This window comes from Nannobrachium achirus (assembly GCF_963921795.1).
Source record: "Nannobrachium achirus genome assembly, chromosome: 22".
NCBI classification, from domain to species: domain Eukaryota; kingdom Metazoa; phylum Chordata; class Actinopteri; order Myctophiformes; family Myctophidae; genus Nannobrachium; species Nannobrachium achirus.
The window spans coordinates 37,434,649-37,457,943 of NC_137829.1; the positions used below are offsets into that span (position 1 = coordinate 37,434,649).

The following is a 23,295-nucleotide window of genomic DNA, read 5'->3' on the forward strand; positions in this document are numbered from 1 at the left end:
ACTCACCCTCACCAGAGGTTGTTTAGGTGTCTAAAGTACAACTGGAGCTTGCTGCTGCACAACTACAGTGGCCCATTGTTCCTGGGCAAGTTAAGTGCTGAATTCACCATGTGTGCTGCAGCAGTGATAGACTAGAGACAAGGTGAGTGCGACTACCATGACTTTGTGCAGCTGTGTCTTCTCTGGGTGCAGATGATGTAGACTCCAGTAAACTTCCAATGATCTGGACTGTGCACAAGGCGCGCTGGATGGGCAAGCTCCTCTACACTCTCTAGCTGGCTTTGATGGAACAGCACATCTTGCATCCCCAGGGCACCATCACCACACGGCAGCAGGTGCCGAAGATTCTGGCATTTTCCAACTTCATTACGCACATCTACGCAACATGGTGGCTGACCTGTAACAGCAGTAGATGCCGCACGGAATTACCTCAAACAACTGAGTACGTCTGTTGACGAGGGCATTGCAACATCAGCCATGAAAGCACAGGAGGCACCACTAGATGCTGCCCCTGGCACTCCTCAGTACCAAGATGCCAGCTGATCAGCAGCATGCACTTGCGGATGCCATCTTGGAGCACAAACCAGATAACCTCCCAATGCGAGCCCCACAGTAGCACTTTGGCACTGGTTTCTGTAAGCCAAAGTTTCCAGTCCTCTCACCGGCCACCAGGTTAGCCGACCTTGCCAACCCAGACTGCTGGTTTGGTATGCACCAGTTGCAAATCGATACAGCATTTCTTCCTCTCAATGTAGAGGATTGGGGTACCAGTGCATCATTCCAGGCAGGTTTGGTGAATGTGCCTGCCATCAATGTTGTGAATGACTGTGCCGAGCGAGGGGTCAAACTCACATCAGACTTTGTGGCAGCAGCCAAGTGAGCAACACCTTCAGAATGTGCTGCAATCAGTTGAGCATGACCGCCGTGAACAGCCCAATATTCGCTCCTATAAGTGCAAGCTGAACACAGTGAATGACTAGGACAATATTTAAATATTTTTCAGTGACTTTCAATGAAAATGTAAATGTTTCTTCTTGATTAAACACCTTTTCTCTTGGCAGAAACACCTCCTCACAAACTATTTGTTGTATTTTTGAGAAATTGCCATGTCATGTTATCAAGAAATGAAAGCTCTAAAACCAGCCGAAATGTCACTTTTCCCTAAATTTGACATGCTGCGTTGCACCTCTAACTATGAATGAATTTCCCCCAAACTTTGCTAAAATCATTTGTATAGACAATGGAACAAAGTTCTAGATGGAATGAGATGAATTTTTTTTGCATTGAAATTTGATGCACCCTAATCAACATGTCATCATTTTGCAACAAATAAGTATATTTACTTGAGTACTCGAGTCGAGAGAGACTCTGTGCCAGAGTGCTTCAGCTGATCTGCAACCAACAACTAACTATGCGGTCACGTATGTGCTCATCCCTTATTGCCCCAAAGTCACAGTGTTCTGAGAAATCAGAAAGAGCTTTGATAAACATTTCAACTTTCTCACCGAGCCGCGGCGCTGTACTCTCTGGATGGAAACAGGCGCGCTCGTGGATCATATTCCGTTTGAGGTAAAAGTACTTGTCGTCGTATTTTCCCAACACAACGTTGAACTTCTTATGATCATCCCCTGACAACTTGAATGACTTGAAAATGTTTTCAGCCTCCAGTCCGGGCCCATAGCGTATATCAGGGAACTGACCCGAACTTCGCCATCCTCCTTGTTCAGTTTCGTCGCCAGACGATAACGTCGGAAACGCTGTTTCCAGTCTCCTTATTCATTTGGTCGGTCGAATGAGAAACTATCCGGGGCTGGGCGATTAAACTTGATTAACCATTTTCTTGAAGCGATGTGTCCGTCAAGTACTTCAGACACCACGTAATAGATTTCAATGCCCACACGAAAGGTATAATCCAATAGAATAGCTTAATTGTGCAACTTTGGGAGGGCAACAATCATTCCTCTGGCTCTGCCTGACTGCTCTTCAAGTTCCGGGCTGTTGAGACCCACAATGCACCGCGCGCCGACAAAAGATCATTTATTCTGAAAAGATGAGTCACTTGCTCCATAACCTTCCATCCCTCTCAAGTAATTTTGGCGTTGTAATGGCTTTTCTGCACAAAAAGATATTCGGGAGAAATACCATGAGAAATACCATGACCTTGTGTCCTCAATGGTAGTTACGGGACCAGGACATGTTTATAAGAGGTGAATAATCTTTCCATAAGGGGAGAAATTGTTGTCGAGCAATTAAGGAGACAACAGAGATTATTATCCTTTGCTTAATGTTTAGAACATTTTGGAAATATATCAAAAATAATGACATGCCCAAAGTGGTTTGACTGGCACAATAAACAGTAATACATTCCTGACAGAGGGATAGATGACGTACTGTATCTGGGCATTGTTTTGTGTCCAGGTGTGTGTGTTGGAGCAACTGGCAGGCCTGCAGGCCTCTGTGATGGCAGAGGAGGGCCAGTGTCTAGGATCCTCTGCTCTCGACATCGTTGTTTCCCTTGAACGGGGGGTCCCTGCACTGCTCCTCTTCTCTCTGACTGGAGACGGTGGCTCCAGACAGCTGCTACATGAAATGAATACACGGCAGCACGTTTTTCAGATCACGAACACGATCCAAGGTACTGAACAAAAAAAAACACTAAGCAGCTTTATCAAACGTTACATTAAAGGTGGTGTAAGTGATTAACGGAACAAGAATATATTTTTCCTTCTTTTTTTTCAGTAACTATTCTCTCCAACTCTTTAGTAAACAGAAAAAAGAAGAAGGAAAAAAAAGAATTTGGGGTCAGGACACCAATTTCATCCAATCACGAGAGACAAGTCATACAGGATAGCTATACAGGATAAACAAGTAAATTGGATGTGATTAAAAATATCAATGAGCTGACACATTTTGAACTGGAACACAAGCTGATAAATGATCTTTTGTGATCTCTCTGGATTGGATGAAATTTGTAACCCACATGAAAATGTATTTTCTGTTTATAAAAGAGTTTGAGATATAAGCAGATCCCTGTTACTGGTTAAAAAGAAAGAAAGAAAAAAAAGCGCTTGTTTTAATAAAAACCTTACGGCACCTTTAAAATTAAAGTAGAAACTTTATAGCATACCTTAATTGGCACCTTTAATCAGCACTGTAAGGACATACATTAATTATTATTGATTAATAGTAATGAGACTGAAGGTCTCAAGAATGTTTTAAAATTAATTTAGCTGTTAAATAGTCATCCTCAAATGTTTTTTACAGGACCTTTAGAAGTGAAACTCAGAGCTTGGAATGTCTTCTCATCGTTGGACGTAGATGTGGAAATGCATCACTTGGGTTCCTGTGCTCCTCGCTTCATCCCCACATCAGACGGTTACGGAAGTGGTTTGTTGAACTTCAACCAGGAGGACAGAGGGCCGGTAAATGAACCCTATTCTGACTGCATTGGGCATGCCACAGTAGGCAAATATTTGGGGACGCGATGCATTGTGAGCTTGTAGTTTGGCTATTTTCAGTGAAGAGAAAAAGGTGTACCTCTATGACAGTGGTTCTCAACCTGTGGGTCGGGACCCCCAGGGGGTTCCCACATTATTTGGGGGGCATCCCCAGATGTTTAACTTAATGTGAAACATTGTTTTCTCACTCAACAGTAAACAAACCAACATAAAGTTTAAGTGTATAGACAGGCCCGGATTTACAAGACATGAGGCCCCTGGGCAAGGGGAAATAAAGAGGCCCTTGTGCGCGCGCAAAAATTCCACCTCGATCCGGTCCACCTGACCACCGTGACCTCACCTACGGACCGGCCCGTGTATAATCTCACTGTGTATCCTCATTGGCTCATTGGAAGGGTCTGAAGCGGATACAGAAGTGGGGTTTGTATGCATGTGTGTAGCCTATGTGTGTGGAAAGTACCGGATACATAGAGTGGGCGAGCTTTAGACTGCACTAAGCTTTCAGGGCAGCTACATGCAGTGCTTCTAAGTTCCACACCACCTCCCTCTCCATAGACTTCCATGTAATTCATAGTGCACGGATCATGCACGCCCATGCCTAGATCATATGCATCACGTGTGTGCACACTGTTCACAGCTTTCAAACAAAAAAATCTGAATGGAAATCTGTTCAGGCATTCATGAGCTAGCTAGCATTTTTTCTTGAAATGTAAACAAACATGGCTGCCATGTTTGAAAGATGGGGTTTGTATGGGGGATAAACATGGAATTTTGTGATCGCAATCATGCCTACTGAATTTTTTGGGGTAAATAAAAAAATAATAATAATAAATAAAAAAAAATTTTTTTTTTCGGGGACCCCCTCCCCCTGAGGCCCCTGGGCGCGTGCCCACCCTTGCCCAATGGTAAGTCTGGCCCTGTGTATAGAGGGTATCTGCACATTTCTTAAGTGACAATTTAATGGAGTAGTTCACCCCCAAAATGACTTTTGTTTGGGGTTAAATAGGATTATTTTGGGGGTCACAGCCTGAAAAGGTTGAGAACCACTGCTCTATGAGACCCTGGTCAACTGAAGTATCTAGGGTTTAAGGGTAAATTATGCAAGACCTGAACTATTACACATTCAATTTCATTCCTTTAGATTATAGAATTGTTCATGAGTCATAACTGAGATTTGTTTTCATTTGTTTTCATTTTCAGAGAGAGGAACACGTTCGAGTTCTCCGATCCTCAAGCATAGAAATCGATGAGTCTTCAGATTCAGGTTCACATTTTTGAGATTCTGGTTTAGACTCTTCAGATTCAGGTTCACACATTCCTCAAATCCAGGATAAGATACTACAGATTCAGCCTCAGGTTACACCGATTTGGGTTCAGATTCCTTTAATATTAGCCTGGTAAATGACCAACTTCCGGAATCCAGTAGGATTCAAATGAAATGGTTTCCGGAAGAGGGGCGGGTACGAGGCTACTTTAATATAGTTTCCCAATCTTCACAGGAGCCATCATTCTTGAAGCGAGTGGATTCCCTGAACAGGGCAACAACAACTTCAGATATGATTGGTCTTGCAGTAAGACTTTTGTATTATCTCTCTACAATACAGCGGCAGGGCTGTCACAATTATTACATAATCGTCTAATCGTGATTATTTGACATAATCGTGATTATTTTTCATAATCGTCATAATCGTTTCCATGTTGAAAAATGTTCATATATTTTTAAGAAAGTCAAAAATAGTGGAAATAGCAGATCTACAAGCTCACAACGCGTCGCATCGCGACGCGTTGTGAGCTTGTAGATCGGCTATTTCCACTATCAAAGTTATTTTTTAAGTAGTAAGTTGTCAAATATGTCAGTAATTTCTTCGTATATTTAGGTTATGTGTCATATCTACCATGTACAACTTCAAAGCCTAAAAGCCAAACAGAAATGTAATTATCAACGACAAAAACACAATTAAATCGTTAATCGCCAATTATTTGAGTGACAAATAATCGTCATGTAAAATTTCATATCGTGACAGCCCTATACAGCGGCAGATTGTATGCACCGACAAGTGAATGAATTTAAGTCTGTGTCATTAATGTAATTTAATTTAACCCACAGCGAACCCTTGTGGATGCCAAGGAAGCTGGCCAAGCTTGTCCCACACCATTACAACAAACTGTCTACCAAAACCATTTGAGTATAATAGATACTACTTTAAAGTGAGAAGGAAGGATAACAATAGGTTGAAACGTCATGCATCTAAATGCATTACTTATGAACCTCCTCTGTGGCCACGCAGTTTTGTCTATTTGAGGTACTTATTTGCGTACAATACATGTTTTCAGTTATATTATTGCTGTCTTTAATCGACATTTTCCGAAACATATGGATAAACAATGTCACTTGATTTGGTAAATTATTGAAACAAGATTATTATTTTCACCCCCTGCTTAAAGGGAAACTAGGTAACATTAAGACTATTTTTAATAGCCTATAAATATGTATGTAAATCTTTTAGCAGTCATTTCCAGCCACTATATTATTATGCTGGGGTGTTTCCTTGCAGAAAGACACGTCCCCCTGGCTGTATTTTGGTTCTGTTCCACTGTTTATGTTGACGTTCAAACCTGGCAGGGACCGAAAAGTCTGTGAGGGGCCCCTCCCCTCCCCTCTCTGTCTTTGATGCTCTAATTGATTAGAGAGATCACTAACGAGCACAGCACGAGATATGGCCCAATCAATCAACTCAGTGCACAACCCCTTTGAAAAGGGAACAATTAAGAGCTCTGGCTGAGCTCCCCCTCCCCTCCCAGACCTTTCTGTAATAATAATGTGAGCAAAACTAGTCTTAAAGTTACCCAGTTTCCATTTAAATAGATGATAGACCATAAGGTTGTGTTGATGAATAGGTTTGCCAATCACATCACAAATCTACAGTATGTAGAAATGTGTCAATGTTAATCACAGTATGCATTTAAATATCAATCTAATATAATCTAATATATTGGGTCCATGTTAAATAAATAATGTATTCGTCTGTTATCCCATAACTGTTTTCATTTCAGCTGCAAAAAAGGTTGTAACCCAGTGCGTCGATGGATTGATATTAAAATCAAGCTGAACTGTAAGCAAGCAAATAATTGTCCAACAGTGGCATGGCATATTGAGGATCCACGAAATTCAAATAATTGGGATGTAAGTCTCACAAATGACTAATTTACTGTATTTGGTTGAGGCTGTTATTCAGTGATTTAGTTGGAACAGCAGAAGAAGCTTGACCGCAGCATTAGCATCAAGATTTGAAAGGTTCCAAGCTGATGTCCAGTAGGGATGGGATGATAATTGTTATTATCGTTTATCATGGTAAAAAAAAACACACACACAATAATCATATAATGGAGATTGAAATTTATCGTGAAATTATCCTCCGTCATGCACTGGGATCAATTCACCTTTTATTTGCTGAGCATATCCGATAGTATTTAAATCATCTATAATTGGTCAAACGGAACTGGAAATAACATACTTGATACAGGTTTTTTTTCACTCACTACCAAATCTCTTTGTCAAAAAATAGCCGATCTACAAGCAATAGTTTGTAGATCTGCTATTTTTTGGCAAATGTCCGCCCCAGGATAATGGATGTTGGGGATATTTTGATTATCGCGATAATATTGTAAATCGCAATTTGTTTTGTCACAATAATCTTGACATGAAATTTTCATATCGTCCCATTCATCCAGTGACCATTTTAAAATGCTTGGAACCTAAGAGTCAAGAGAGCGCAGTGTTTTGTAAACAAATCCTTATCTAGCAAATTAATTTGATGAAACTGACAGTTTTGAACATTAGAAGAATAAAGGTAATCAAATCGATTCTCAATTAAACACCTTTTTAAAATGTTATTACTTTTACAGCAGAATATCCCACAGCAGACAAAACACTGTTACATGATTGCAGAAAAATGGCCACTGATACAAAGAATTGATGGAGGATCCGAATACACAATACCAAAATCTAGAATTGTCTCTGCCAAGAATAATGGGCAGGATATAAAGGTTGTGGCTTATGGTGAGTATGCATTACACAATAAATTGTGGTGGAACCATGTAAATAAGAACCAAGGTTATTATAGTTAAATAAAAATAACATCATTTAGAATAAAGCTAACAAAAATCATAGAGAAAATGTTCTTAGCTTTAGTCTTTGTCAATATTTCATACATAAACCTAATATTTTGGGTCTTGTGTCATCTTCCAATATATTTTAAAGAAAACAAAAAAAGGAAGTGAAGCAACACGAGCAATTGTGAGTTTCTATGTCTAAGCCTTTAATACAAAATCAAAAAATAAACTAGCAAACCTGCTTTAATCAAAACTAAACTGAGATTGAAAACAAAAAAAAATAAAGAAATGCTGTACTATAATAACCTTGGTCAATACTGCTCTTTCTCAAACTTAGAAGCAGATTTGATTCCGCCTTCGATCCTCTTTGAAATATCAAATGCCTTGTACACAAATACACAATTGTTGTTTCATAAACTATAGGGAAGCATGATGACGGGTACACCACATTAACCATTCCGACAGTCACAAGACCAAGCAGACCTGGAGGCCAATCTGGAGGCCAATCTGGAGGTCAATCAAGCCAATCTGGAGGCCAATCTGGAGGCCAATCTGGAGGCCAATCTGGAGGTCAATCAAGCCAATCTGGAGGCCAATCTGGAGGCCAATCTGGAGGCCAATCTGGAGGTCAACCTGGAGGTCAATCAGGCCAACCTGGAGGTCAACCAGGCCAACCTGGAGGCCAACCAGGTCAACCTGGAGGCCAACCAGGCCAACCAGGCCAACCTGGAGGTCAACCAGGCCAACCTGGAGGCCAACCAGGTCAACCTGGAGGCCAACCAGGCCAACCAGGCCAACCTGGAGGTCAACCAGGCCAACCTGGAGGCCAACCAGGCCAACCTGGAGGTCAACCAGGCCAACCAGGCCAACCTGGAGGTCAACCAGTCCAACCTGGAGGCCAACCAGGCCAACCTGGAGGTCAACCAGGCCAACCTGGAGGCCAACCAGGCCAACCTGGAGGTCAACCAGTCCAGCCAGGCCAACCTGGAGGTCAACCAGGCCAACCAGGCCAACCTGGAGGCCAACCAGGCCAACCTGGAGGCCAACCTGGAGGCCAACCAGGCCAACCTGGAGGTCAACCAGGCCAACCTGGAGGCCAACCAGGCCAACCTGGAGGCCCCTCTGTGACAACCGCTACAGCTTTGACGACAACCACTGATAATATTGGCCTCTTCTTTTGCACCCTTTCGCCTCCAAAAGGAACTATTCTCGACGTTTTCAATATAACCTGCATCACTAAAAGTCCATGTTCAGGCTGCCAGTATTGCTTTCAGACTGACGATGGTAGGTACCATTGTAGCTATTTTGGATCATTCTATCAGAATGGGCCTTGTCATTCTTACTGTTTACAATGAATTCGCTGTCATTTTTCAGGTCAACACATACGATGTAGTGACAACAGTGAGATAAAGTTGGTGTTCCTTCCTCATGGGCCTGCTATCTCCGACTACACTCTGAACATTACGGCGACATTAAAAAATGGTAGTTCTAGATACAGAACCTACATATTAACAGAGGTTTGTCCAAAAGTATTTTATGATACTTTTATGATTTGTCTTTTTACCTATAACATTTTACTTGATATCCACGATCAGTGTAAAACCTAGAGGCCAAGGAACACAGCGCCACCAGGAGCCCGACTTATGTAAAACCCTTTTTTATATTACTCCTTCAGATGTTATCCAAAAGTCACACAAATTGGTACACAGTTTCTCTAGTCATAATTATGATCAAGACGGATCTGTGCGATATTTCATATTCCATCCTAATTCCATCCAAACATTTTGTTTGCAGAATTGGTCAGTTTTTAACTCAAATCATGAGTGCAATTTCTGTGACATTTTGCATGCACATTTCCACTAGGTCAAGGAACAAATGCCTCCCTTTTCACATTGGCCTGTTATAGCGCCACCAGCAGGTCGACTTTTGCTAAACACATTTTTGGAACAAAATGCATCAAATCATGAATGCAGTGTCAGATTTCTGTGAAAGGCAGAAGAAGACATGGCACCATTTTCACATTATTGGACATCATAGCGCCACCAGGAGGCCACAATAACCTACCTGACCTGGTGGAGACCTGTGCTTGGAAGAGCACTGCTTCTAGTTAATGAGCATTTTTTAAGCTTTTTAAGCCTGAACCCAATCACCCTGTTCTCCAGACAACTTTTAAGGGAACTAGTAAACACAATTTCATCAATAAATGCCTATTACAGGATTTTTTTTTTTTGCTAAATAGTTACTATATTGTATCGTATCGCCATAAATGAACCAATATCGTCCATGTATCGTATCGTTAACCATGTATCGTGATGCGTATCGTATCGCTGTTAAAATGTATCGTTACACCCCTACTCTTAATGTAATCAACACATGCCTATTAGATGACTCTTACTGTTTGATTAACCAATATCTGTATAGTATGTATATGTACATGAAATGCTGCAGGAGTTTTACAAATGTGTATGGAATATACTGTATGTAGTAAGACCTTATGACTTGGCACATTGTGGCCTATGTCCATATTCATTTATTTTTTGCTCATTCATTCATTTTGTTCTCATCAGGTGCGAACTGACTCTGAAGCAGACCCTGGGTCCTCCTCTTCACAGAAGCTTCAGTTAGTGTGGCAGTTAGTGAACGATACTGTGGCTCAGCTGCAGAAGCAAAGCCTACTGTCTGGGGAGACCCTGGGACAGATTTTCCGCTCTGTGTCCGATATACTCAACGATCAATCCAATGAGGCAGATAAAGATGCTAGACAAGAGGTACACTATTTAAGCACCACATGAGTGTGAACTTTTAAATGTTGGTCCAGACCATCCAGATCATTTTTCAAGCTGTTGTTTAGTGTTGAGAAAGGCAGTCGAGCAGTTCAGAGACTTATTGCAGTGATTAAACCGGTTGAACTTGGTTATTCAGTAACATGGAATGTATAAACCTGCTAGAAGCTCAGTTGTTTCGAATGTGTCTTGAAGCTGCGTGAGCAGATGCTGAACACTATCATCACCACACTGGAGGAAGTTCGCATCAAGTCTCCGCAGGAAGTGCAGGTGGTAGCTAAAGGACTGGCTGGGATCGTCAAGAAGGATTCTGAACTCAGCCCCTCTGCTCAGGTAGGCTACAACCTGATAGAATCCCAATCATCCTCCAAGGTAACCTCACAAAAAACATGCAGTAATCCTGGTCTCTATACTGCCTCCCCCTGGCCAGCCTGGGCGCCTGATGGAGGGGAAAGATATAACGTGGCCCTTCCATTTCCCAGTTGGACGTAGGAGTCCAAGCCAAAAAGTAGCTTGCATAGAAATAAGCATGAGATCAGTCCATTGCTCTCCCCAGGTTGGCATAGGGAGTGTAGTGCCCAGGATTACATTAGACAATTGACACCTTGGGAAAAAATGGGTTACAAAAATTGTGGTATAAAATGTAAAAATAATATACTGAATTATTTTTATTGCCATATTACTGGTTTACAGGTGTAAAACAGTGTGTGAAATGCATACTTATACATACTGTACGGACAGACATGCCTACACACTCTGTCAAATGGTGGAGCGGCTGGCACCAATCTTCTTGAACCAGTAACTGCAGCTACTTTCTGCACCAACCAGAGTCAATGTCAAGAACTTTGTCTGAGTATAATGAGATAGCCTAAATGAGAATTCTCTCATGACTCTATTCAGGTCATCATTGGATAAAAAATTACCTTATTTTAGAGATGTTTTTCAGGTGAAGATTGAACAGCACTCATCACTTGACTAACTTGTTTGTAGGTCACTCTGACATTTGGCTAAGAGGAAAAGCAGGTGCCTATGACATCTTTACTAAATAAATAGTTGTATCATGTCTCTCACCACTAGAAAGAAGCAGCATCAATGGTTAAAAAGCTCAGCTTGTGCCTTCGTGACCTTCCTCCAGTGGAAGATGGAAAGAAAGAAGTGCACAATGCATCCAAGACCATTGTGGAGTCTGCAAGCAATATCCTGAACTATGCCTCAGATGTGAGTGTTTGCGGTGGTCCTGTGAGAATAGTAGAGAGTAGTTGGTGCTTTCCCTTTCGCTAAATAATGTGTCCTTCACAGAAAAACATCACCGGTGACCTTCTCGGGGCTATGAATGACATCCAGAGTGCTTTGTTAAGATGGACAAAAGTTCATGAGAAGGCAGTCGTTGTTCATCAAGCTCTTATTGATGTGTTTGTCAAGAGGTGAGTTAAGAGAGACCAGTGATTTTGAACCTATTTCATGTCAAGGTCCATTATTTATTTGGCATTTGAGCCACGGAACACCATTAGACCAAGACATAAAACTTATATTTTGTTAGGATTTTGTCCACAATGCTATGCTGTGTTGATGTGGTGAGAGATAACAGGTCAATCAAAATAACAATTCTTCTACATTCTGTAATTTTGTGTAATCTTCTTGTAAATTAAGTAATGCTATAATTTAACTCTTGAGAGCGTAAAATGTAATGAATTTTACACTGTCAACAGTTAAAGATCTATACAGGTTCATTTGGTTACCAATTCCCCATCATTTAGCTGGGGACCACCTGGATCCCCCTCAAGGACCACTGGTTGGCCACGGACCACTGGTTGAGAACCACTGACCTAGACACTTCATTGTAATTTTTCTTCACCTATGGCACCTGTCATCATTAATTTGTTTGCTAAAGTAGTACAGCTTAAACAACCAAGAGACCTCTAGCCAGTTTAAACAGCAAAAGGTAGCCTAGAGCTGTAATTAACTGTCAAAATGGCAGACCACTGTGCTTCAGCCACCCCAGAAATGTTAGTTGTTAGCATTTCTCATTAAAGCTAGTGGGTGTCACATGTTTCTGGTCATTGGTTTGAAGAAACAACAAAAAAGCCAAACCAAAGTGCAAAAAAATGGAAAGGGCCTCTGAATGAATCCAAGAATGCTACAGTTGAAACTGTAATACAAATATAACGTTAAAGAGGCGCTATGTAACTTTTTTTTAATATGAATACATTTTTATGTTGTCCAATCTGTGTGGTCTGGTGGAGTATGTTAATACAATATTACTTATTGAATTGGTGTGGTTGTATTTGGCTCCCCAAGTCATCTAGGGGAGCCATCTGAAACTAATTTTGACCTGATGGTCAATATGAGCTCAATGGTGAAACAAAATAGAAAAATAAATCCGGGAAACCGGGTTCAAATCCGAGGTAGAAGAGGAAAGTTCCATGTTCCATATACTGTAGCGCAACTTTAATATAAGTGTCTAATTATGTGTGTCTTTCTCCCCAGAGTGGCTCCGGCACATTTACAGTCAGAGGCACATTTTACCATACCTCATGATGCATCTGCTAGATTTTCTCTTCCATACCTACCTTCTAATATAATTCCTCCAGATGCAGTAGATCCAGTAGATGTAAGGGTAAGTAACTGTACACTAACTGTGTGTGTGTGTGTGTGTGTGTGTGTGTGTGTGTGTGTGTGTGTGTGTGTGTGTGTGTGTGTGTGTGTGTGTGTGTGTGTGTGTGTGTGTGTGTGTGTGTGTGTGTGTGTGTGTGTGTGTGTGTGTGTACCCATGTACAGTACCAGGGGGTTGCAGAAGGTGGAAACCTTGTATGCTCATTTTGTATTTAGCGCTTTAAAAGCGTTTTAAATTAGTGGAAATAGCAAATCTACAACCAGACAAACACCACACAGTGTGTGCTTGTAGATCTGCTATACAGTGACGATGTACTCCCCTCTTTCCAGATGCTAAGTCTGAAGAAGGACCCTTTTTCCTGGAGTGAAAGTGGAAACATCAGTGGTGTAGTAGGTGCTCTGTCCCTCACCAGAGAGGATGGCTCAGGCATCCCTGTGGAGAACCTGGCAGAGGATATTGAGGTATTCTTCTGACTACATACACAAAAGCCCCTTTTCGACTGCAGTTTTAGCACCACACCACACCACACCACATAAAAAATATCTACATTTTCCATTACAAAAAAGTACCCCTATCGGTAAGAAACAAATTGACCCTTTTAACTGTGATTATAATACAATATAAATTTGTATTACAACTATCCTAATTATAATGCACTGTAATGGATTATAACTGTGATTATAATACATTATAAAGTATTAATGTATTACTATGATAATTAAAATACACTATAATAGATGATAATAGTGGTTATAACACAATAGAATCTATTATCATGTATTACAACTATATCCTGGTGGTCTAAATGAAAAGTCAGTGAGTGATCAGTCATTACGATGTGTTTGGCCCTGTTTGGCCTAGCTCAGACCTACTCTAGAGTGGATACTTTTTAGTACCCTGTTTAGTACCACTTTCACACCACTCTACCCAGGTCCTTGTAGTGGAAAACCTGGCACAAGTGGGCGGTGTGGTGTGGTGTGGTGTGGAGTGGTGTGGAGTTGGGCCAGTGGAAAATGGGCTTATGTCAGGGGTTTTCAAACTTTTTTTGACACCCCTGTAAATAACTTTTTCATCCACAGCGCCCCTGAATCACACTGTTATTTATTTATTTTGTTATGTCTTATATCATGTTACGCTACGTAAACATGCAAATCTTTCTCCCTAAGATGCATTATGTCACAGTGAAATATCTGTTTCCATCAGAATTACTGAAAATAACGTTTAACCACTTGAACCCCAGCATCCCTAGTTTCACCAAAATTAGCCGATCGACAAGCTTGTTGTGAGCTTGTCATTCCTTTAAACTCTTGGCTTTAAGAGCTTTAATATACATGGCCACAGAAGCTAGAGAAATGTGGCTTTAACACACTTCACTTACATACACAACATGCTCAGTTGTGAGGAATTTATCTCAACTGTAGTACTGTAGTGCAGTACTCAGTGAAGTACTGCACTACAGTACTTCACCATCTGTTGTGCGATGACAAAATAATTAACCCATCAAATGAAACAACGTGTATGTATCCGTAATGCAATTGCACTGGAGAAAGCTGTGTGTTGTACTCAGTACGAAAGGTTATTCACTTTTTTTTCTTAACCCATTTAGACTGGGTACGCATTATTGTGCATCATTTTATGCTTTAGCGCTGCGAGCTTGTAGATCTGCTATTTTTTTTTTATTCTGGAAAATGTGTTTAAGTCTTTGAATATTTTTACCCGATTCTATAAGTGTCTTCTGAATCCTTCTAAGGTTTTTTGAAAAAAGATATGTTTCTATGTCGGCGGTGCTCAAACTTTTTCATGTGAAGGACCCCCAAAATGATATGTATTTTGCCACGGACCCCCCATCTCAAAATATTGTGTCAGGGACCCCCCAGAAGCAAATACTTGAGAATGTTCGCTTTAAAAATATATAGCTATATTCAAAGATTTGCACAAATCATCATGATTTTTCAAAAATAGCAGATCTACAAGTTCGCAGCGTGCCACGCTGTGAGCTTGTATATCTGCTATTTTTCAATAGTTAAAGCATAACCCTCAATATGACATTTTATAATTGTGACACTTTTTTTTTTTTGCATGATTCACAGATTTTCTTGCCAAGGCTTTGGGGGATGGAGGCGAACAATTCCTTTTTGGATCTGCGAAACTACAGCACAATGACGATCAACATTAATTCATCTGACACCAGCCTGGTGTTAAAGGTTCTTTGACTTTGATTTTAATCTTCATGTTAAATATTGGATAATTGTTATATTACTGTGTTTGCAAATGTTCACATTTTTATCACTGACCTTAGAAATTAGTCAGTGTTAAACATGCCATTAACATTTTACCATTTTAACACAGCTTGTTGACACTGATGCAAGCGCAGGCATCAGTATTGACATTAATAGGCTACTATAATTTATTACCCCGGGGCGCAATGGAAAAAGAATATGCAATGGCATCACTTCATCACCACATAATATATTGGTTCTGTGTGAATGTACTCATGACACAAACATATTTTCAGGTAAATTATTAGAGCTGGGGAAAATAAACACCCCTGGTGTGAAAGGACGTTAATATTGTGTCTTACGGTGTTGTCTAATTTAAAGTAGGACGGTATCTTTAATAGTAATGAATGAAATGTATAATAAATAGACAATTTGTATTTGGCCGTGGACCCCCATCTGAAAATAATTTGTGCCCACTGATCCACATAAAATATTTTTGTTCACATTTCCTTCAAGATATATATTTTTAAATAGCTGATCTACAAGCTCTTAATTCATACTATAGGAGCTTGACGCGTTGTGAGCTTGTAGATCGTCTATTTTCAAATAGCGGATCGGCATCTGAACCAAAGTCGGGCTTTAATTTAAATATGTAAATATATATATAGAGATACTGAGGGAGGGCTTTTTGCGTCCCGTCCCGCATTGCATGTTACACAGCTCTGAAAAGTTGAGGAGAGTTGAGTACATTCTGTTGATATGAGGAAGTGTCTCTAACCATGTATTGTATTCCCGTAAAGATGGAACCCTCAGTGCATCCCCTGCCCCTCAAACTCTATCTGGGTCACGGGGACTATCCCACCGACACCAAGTATGTGGCCATGACTGAGATGCCTCGTCAGGGAGAGACACAAGGTGACAAATCATTTTGTTTACAGCTTGGTAGAGATGAAAGCTTGAATGAGTCACAGTGGGGAAAGAGAGAGAGAGAGAGAGAGAGAGAGAGAGAGAGAGAGAGAGAGAGAGAGAGAGAGAGAGAGAGAGAGAGAGAGAGAGAATAGTGGGCTGTCTCATGCATGGTATCACTTAATTTCTACATGTCTTCGTGATCAGACAGACGTCTGAGATTTGAATAGAATAGAAACAGCCTACCCCTAGTAGCCAAGGCCTTCTTTATTGATTGCAGAGGGAAATGTACAGTTGCCCTCATCAAGTAAAACACGTGAAAGACAGTAGATATATCATATAAGAAGACATTAAAATGAGTGCGTGTGCATGCGTGCGTGTGTTGCAGAGGAGAAATACACCTGGCTACTGGATGCCAAGGATTTGAAAGGAAACACTGGAGAGCACTACCTCGTAGTACGGCCCATTGTGGGCCCAGGAATCAAGTCTGTCAACGCCAGTTTAAACATCACCTCCATTGCCGCACAGTGTAAATACTGGAATGAATCAAAAATGGATTGGAGCACTTATGGCTGCAGGGTAGGTGGTCCAGTATATCGGTGGTTCTCAACCTTTTTTGGCCGCGACCCCCAAAAGAATCATATTTTAACTGGTGACCCCCCCCCCACCACCACCTTACTAACACTAATAGTTGAGGGATTACATTTTATATCTTACGGTTCTATTCTGAAATATTCACAATTTCTGCCTCTAATATTTGACAATTTGACCAATATTTAATTTGTCATTTTAGAGGTATTAAAAGGTCCATAAATTGTATAAACTTGAACTGTAAGTTGGTTTGTTTACTGGTGAGTGAGAAAACAATGCTGCACATTAAGTTAATAACCTGGTTGAAGCCCAAAGTAATTTCCTGACCCACATGTTGAGAACCACTGCAGTGTATAACTGAACAGAACAGAAGAAACTGCTCAAGCTAAACTGCAAGATGTACTTTCCTATATTCGATGTCTTCCTATAGGTTGGTATACGGACCACGCGTCTAGCCACTCAGTGCCTCTGCAACCACCTGACCTTCTTTGGGAGTTCCTTCTTTGTCGCCCCCAACCCTATCGACCTGTCTCGCACGGCTCAACTCTTCGGGACCTTTGCTGAGAACCCCGTGGTCGTGTGCTTTGTCGGCGCACTATTTCTGGCTTACTTCCTCGCGGTTGTGTGGGCGCGCAGAAAGGACATGCAAGACACGGCCAAGGTACAGCATTGTCAGATCCAGCATGGACATTGGACAAGGTTGTTGAGCAGCTGGATTGCTGTATATTGTTTTGATGTGAAGTGAATGAATGAATGAATGACCTTTACCACACTTCACAGCACGAATGCACAGAGTGCTTTACAGAGATACACAGTAAAAAAGTAAGCTCTAAAGTAGCAGAGAAAACACCAATCAATAGCAGAGAATACATAACAGTAAGGAGAACATAAGAAAATCTGCAAAGTAAATCGTTACCAAGAAATGTCTTCACCAATGTGTTTCTAAAGGTGTGTAATAATATGTACTAAAAAGTTGAAATCCAACTCCCGGGGGAAACCTCATTAAAAAACTGATTTGTGTTTGTGTCCCATTAACTCATTGAATGCCCTTTTCAAGATGGCCGCCAAGTACCAGGATGCCACGTTCCTAGATTTCTAGTGCACGGATCAATTTTTAGTGCACGGATCGTGCACGCCCATGCACCATATATGCATCATATGTGTAGTACTTTTTAACAGCTTTCAAACAAAAAACTCCGCTTGGAAATCCGTTCAGGCATTCATGAGATAGAAGCCTTCAAAGTCAGACAAAACAAACACTGCCACCTTCCTAAATTTCTAGTGCACGGATCAATTTTTTGTGCACGGATCGTGCACGCCCATTCACCATATATGCACCATATGTGTAGTACTTTTTAACAGCTTTCAAACAAAAAAATCCGCTTGGAAATCCGTTCAGGCATTCATGAGATAGAAGCCTTCAAAGTCAGACAAAACAGCTATTTTTGCCATTTTGAAAGATGTGTTTGTTATGGGGCTAACCATGCAATTTCGCAATTGCGATCATGCCTAATACATTTTAAGCATTTTTAGAAAATTTTTTATAAAAAAAGAAATTTGATTTTTTTTTTTTTTTTTTTTTTTTCAAAATGGCTTCCAACTCGGGAAACTCGGGCTGTGGCAGCCTGGGACTACTGTAATAACTCGTGAAACTCGGGCCTTGGCAGTCAATGAGTTAATTTACTATGCTAGCCTAGTTCCAGACCCTGAATCGCTAGCCACACCCCTTTACATTTTTTGTTTTGGCGATTCAGTCTAGAAGTGCTCTCATTGAAGAGGCCTGCCTCGGTTGAAAATCCGTACGGCGAATCAGCGTCGTGAATCAGCGTCTTGTGATCAGCGTGGGTGGGGGTTTCCCAGAACTCAAGTACACCAGCGCCGCCGCCGTACCGTACCGCGCATCGCGTCGCGCTAAAATGCGGTAAATTGCGGTAAAATGCGATCGTATCGATCTCGCTATGAAACACCAGTAGCAGGCATGTTATGTTGTGTTTGATTACTAGTTCGTAGTGCTCCTATTCTGACTGTTTCTTTGGTTAGCAAGTAGCACTAGCAAGCAACAGGCTAGCCAACACTATGTCATGTGTTGGTAGGTGAACCAATCGCTGAAGACTGCCTCTTTTTGGCAACGCCCATCCCTGCAATTGCCTTGATGGGAAGAACTTTCAGACTGAATAATGAAGTGAAACGAAATGTCAATTCAGGCTGAGTGTCAGGCTATTACTATGCAGGAAAAAAATACAAAAAATAAATATGCTTTAAGTAGCATGTGAGGGGTCAAACTAGGGTTTTTTCATGATGCTGAATCCATTGCAAGCATTTGTTTTGCACGAAAAACATTCTGTGGGCTACAAATGGCCCCTACAAAACGGTGAAAAGTGATGATTCATCACTAAACCATCGTTTCGTGGGTCCGTTTTTAGCCCGAGGAATGTTTTTCATGCAAAACAAATGCTTGCAATGGATTCAGCATCATGAAAAAACCCTAGTTTGACCCCTCACATGCTACTTAAAGCATATTTATTTCTTGTAATTATTTCCTGTATAGTAAATTAATGGGACACAAACACAAACACAAATCAGTTTTTTTTATGAGGTTTCCCCCAGGAGTTGAATTTCAACCTTTTAGTACATATTATTACACACCTTTAGAAACACATTGGTGAAGATATTTCTTGGTAACGATTTACTTCGCAGATTGGTCAAATATCTTATAAAATCCCCTTACTATAAAAACAAAAGAACAGTAAAATCAGGGATGCCTATAAGTGACCAAAGGCCTGTCTGAACAGGTGTGTTTTCAGATGCCTCTTAAAGGAAGCCTCCGAGGGGGCCGTTTTTAGGTCCAGGGGGAGGGCGTTCCAGAGCTTTGGGGCTATCGCATCAAAGGCTCGGTCGCCCCTTTGTTATTAAGCTGGTCCAAGGGACCTTAAGGAGGTGCTGATCTGCGGATCTGAGTGAGCGAGTGGTAGGGTTGGGACGGATACGTTCTGTGATGTAGATAAGGGCTGGGCCATGAATTGCTCTAAAAGTAAAAGTGAGGACTTCTGTGGATTCTGTAGTGTACCGGGAGCCAGTGCAGAGAGGCTAGAATGGGAGTGATGTGACATGACCTTTTTGACCTAGCAGCGTTATGAACCACTTTTTGCTGCTGCTCTCTTGGGTTTGTTTACTGCTATTATTGCTGCTACAATGTCTGCGGAACCAGAACAAAATACGTACATACTTACACACAATAAAGAAACCTTGAACCTCGAATAGAATTTTTCAATGGAATTTTAAGTGCTTTACAACACAGGCAAGCAATAAACAAGCATACCCATTACTGCCTAAAGAATTATCTGCCTTAAAACCGCCATAGCCTCAAAAGGTCATGGGATGCCCATTATTCTGTTGAGTCTCTGTGTAAGTAATAAGAACTCAACAAAAGATATTTTAAAATACATATATTCAGCTACTGTTGGTAATGGAAAAAACTAAAACTAACTGCATTTTGTCTATAATTTCAGTTAGTTTTAGTTTTGTAAACACACAATACAGTTTCAGTTATCGTTTTTTTTTTAATGTATTTATTATTTTTATAGCTTTTATTTAGTTCAGTTAACGTAAATGATTTTTACATTTTAGTTCTCATTATTTAGTTAGTTTTCGTTTACTATTACAGTATAACCTTGGTGTGAGGTTTTGTGCCCTCTGACTTGCAGGTGAAGGTGACAGTACTAGAAGACAACAACCCCATGGATGAGTACCGCTACGTGCTGACCATCAGCACTGGCCTGCGGCGTGGCGCCTCCACCTCCGCTCAGGTCAGCTGCAGGGGTGTCGCACCAAATTCTGGGCCCTGGGTGGGTACAAGGATTCACTGCGGGCCGGGAAATAGTCGGGCAGAAACCTGTCATCTCCGTATTTTCACCTTTTTCATAAATGGATGCCCTACTTCGTCATTCTATGTCACACAAAAGTAGCAAAAGTAGCCCATCTACAGTTCAAGCTCAAGACGTGTCGCATCGCAATGTGTTTTTTTTTCTATATATATTTTTAGCTTGTAGATCTGCTATTTTTGCTTTTTAAAATTAGAATCCTGAATCTTTTTTGCTATATTTGAATTGGAATCCTGAAAAGTAACAGTTTTAGTTTTAGTTAAATGTATTTAGTTATATTTATGATAACTTTATGAACTTAAATACAAATGCATTGCACTTGGCAATTGTACTACTATAGTCATTATCATTAAGTTACTAATATCTAGACTGAAGTAATTGGAGCATGTTTGCATGCTTGGAATTGGAACAGCTGAAATCAATATCAGTATCATTAACTGATTCCCAGCCAAATCGCCTTCCATCGCCATTTTGGGGGGGGGGCTGAGGCAGCCAGATCGCCAAACGTCGCCATTTTGATAATTTTCTGATTTTTTGGGGTATTTTTTTGACATTTTTAGAGCAAAAAACTGACCATTCTAGGTTCATATAAGCTTAAGCAATGATTTTGCGATGGAAATGACGTCATCGCCGGAAACAGGAAATGTATCGTCTCTCAAACGTAAACAACCATATTTTTTTGCATTGGAAGCCATTACAGCAGCTCCGCTAAATCTCAGCGTCAATGCGTCGGATTTTGATCCGGTTTGAAGTGTCTGTGCGTCTATTGCGTGCCCCAGGCCATAGTCGCTAAGTTTTTTTAGACCATCAAGCGTGCGTATGGCGTGCACGGGTCCCACGCTCTTCCATGCTAACGCTAATGTTAAGTGGATGGACAGGCTGCTAACATGGGGCCTTCTAGGAATCGCCAGAGACCTTAATCGTTGGCGACATCTAGTGTACATTATATAGACTACAGCCTACTATAATGTCATGCATTGTAGGGGACGATCTACTGTGACTCTGAAAATAATGATAATTCCTGGCTTATAAGTGCACAAGCATATTGTAAATTGGCTGGGAATAAGTGAAGGTCCAAGTCCAAATGTGGCCCCCAGGGTGCTAGTTGCCCATGTATGATGTAGATATGTATCCCCCATTGTCATAATTATGTTTTACAAGTTGATCAGATTTCCGAGGTTATTGCGCTGACAACATGACACGTGACGCAATATTCAGTGCCCAGTGGGTTAGGTTAGGTTCTCTCTCCACACTATAGTGTTAGCGTAGCGTGTGGTTTTATCAATAATCAATAAAAGTACATGTCTAGTATTGTTGTCCCCCCAAATATGTGGGAACGATTTGCCAAAGACATGCACAAGTCTTCCTTAGCACCGCGGACAGACGGACACATTTGTCTGTGTACGGACACATTCATGTCTCCTGCGTGGGTGTCTGATTACCTATCACTTACTTCAAAACTCTGCTGTAAAATACTAACCCGTCTTGTTATTTTGTTGAGATGAACAATAGAGACATACGGGCGCCTACAAATTCAGGCCCCCTATTGTGACAGCGGCCCCACTTCGGGTAAGGAAGAACGGTGCACTGCAGCTGCCAATGCAATCCCAATGAGAGGCATCGTGAAATATCATAATTTCAGTGGTTGAAATAGCGATAGCGATTTTTTTTGTGTGTTCTAATAAAGTGTCCCATGAGTTTAATTTTGCCTTTTTAAAGTGGCATATCTGTCATCTTGATACACTACCTACAATATACTTTAATATACTTCATCTGTGAGTCAAAAGTGCTAGCATTGGAAATCTTAAGTTTAGGTGAAATGACTTTCTACGGGCAGGCTCGCAGTTCACCGTTCTCCCTTACCCGAAGCGGGGGCCGCTGTTTCAATTGTGGGCGTGAATTTGTAGGCGCTGTGTGTCTCTATAGCCGACATTTATTTGACCGGGTGAGCGAGCTGCACCACCTGATAAATCTCATGTACATCTCTTTGTGTTTATATGGGCTACTGTGTGAATAGGTGACAGTGACTCTGCAGGGTGTGGATGGAGAGAGTGAGCCACACCACCTGACAGATCCAGAGAAGCCCGTGTTTGAGAGAGGTGGGGTGGACATCTTCCTGATGACCACGCCCTTCTCCCTGGGAGAGCTGCAGAGCATCAGAATGTGGCACGACAACTCAGGGGCTCACCCTTCTTGGTGCGTATAAATATACTGTAGCTCAGTGGTGGAAAAGTTTAAAAATGTATGGGGCAGCAGTGGCTCAGGGGTAGAGAAACGGTCATTAGAACACGGAGGATTCCCGAAGGGTTCCCAGTTCGATCCCGGGCTCCCCCAGAGTTGGTGTCGAAGAGTCCCTGAGCAAGACTCTGAACCCCTAGTTACTCCCGGTGAGCAGGTTGGTGCCTTGCATGGTTTCCTAGCTCCGCCATCGGTGTATGAATCTGTGTGTGAATGGGTGAATGTAATGCATGTAGTACAAAAAGTGTCGCTATCAAACGTACTAAAATGTTTGATAATAGCAGATCTACAAGCTCTACACGTTTTGAGCTTGTAGATCGGCTATTTTAAATAGCCAAGTTATAAAATAGGGCAAAAGTGTTTCATATATATTTTATAATATTATAATTTATATTTGCAAAGTAACTAGTGACTAAAGTTTTCAAATAAATGCAGTGGAGTAATAGTATTATATTTAGATCCGAGATGTAGTGGAATAAAAAGTATTGGAAA

General features: G+C 41.1%; 1 protein-coding gene and 1 long non-coding RNA gene across 2 annotated transcripts in view; one reads left to right on the forward strand and one right to left on the reverse strand.

The window, feature by feature from the left end:
* LOC308308325 overlaps positions 1-23,295 on the reverse strand; it is an 839,845-nt gene that overhangs the window by 642,801 nt on the left and 173,749 nt on the right. The window lies entirely within an intron of this gene.
* Positions 1-23,295, forward strand: part of LOC308308112 (polycystin-1-like protein 2) — a gene marked incomplete at both ends in the record, with an annotated part of 69,821 nt that overhangs the window by 20,243 nt on the left and 26,283 nt on the right. The window contains 15 exons of the mRNA XM_080753480.1: positions 2,419-2,635; positions 3,265-3,422; positions 8,037-8,687; positions 10,139-10,339; positions 10,550-10,726; positions 11,432-11,572; positions 11,654-11,778; positions 12,842-12,971; positions 13,298-13,429; positions 15,059-15,172; positions 15,988-16,102; positions 16,482-16,672; positions 17,115-17,345; positions 20,389-20,490; positions 22,583-22,761. Coding sequence (XP_080609606.1) covers positions 2,419-2,635; positions 3,265-3,422; positions 8,037-8,687; positions 10,139-10,339; positions 10,550-10,726; positions 11,432-11,572; positions 11,654-11,778; positions 12,842-12,971; positions 13,298-13,429; positions 15,059-15,172; positions 15,988-16,102; positions 16,482-16,672; positions 17,115-17,345; positions 20,389-20,490; positions 22,583-22,761 — 2,864 coding nt within the window. The remainder of the gene's footprint in view (positions 1-2,418; positions 2,636-3,264; positions 3,423-8,036; positions 8,688-10,138; positions 10,340-10,549; positions 10,727-11,431; positions 11,573-11,653; positions 11,779-12,841; positions 12,972-13,297; positions 13,430-15,058; positions 15,173-15,987; positions 16,103-16,481; positions 16,673-17,114; positions 17,346-20,388; positions 20,491-22,582; positions 22,762-23,295) is intronic.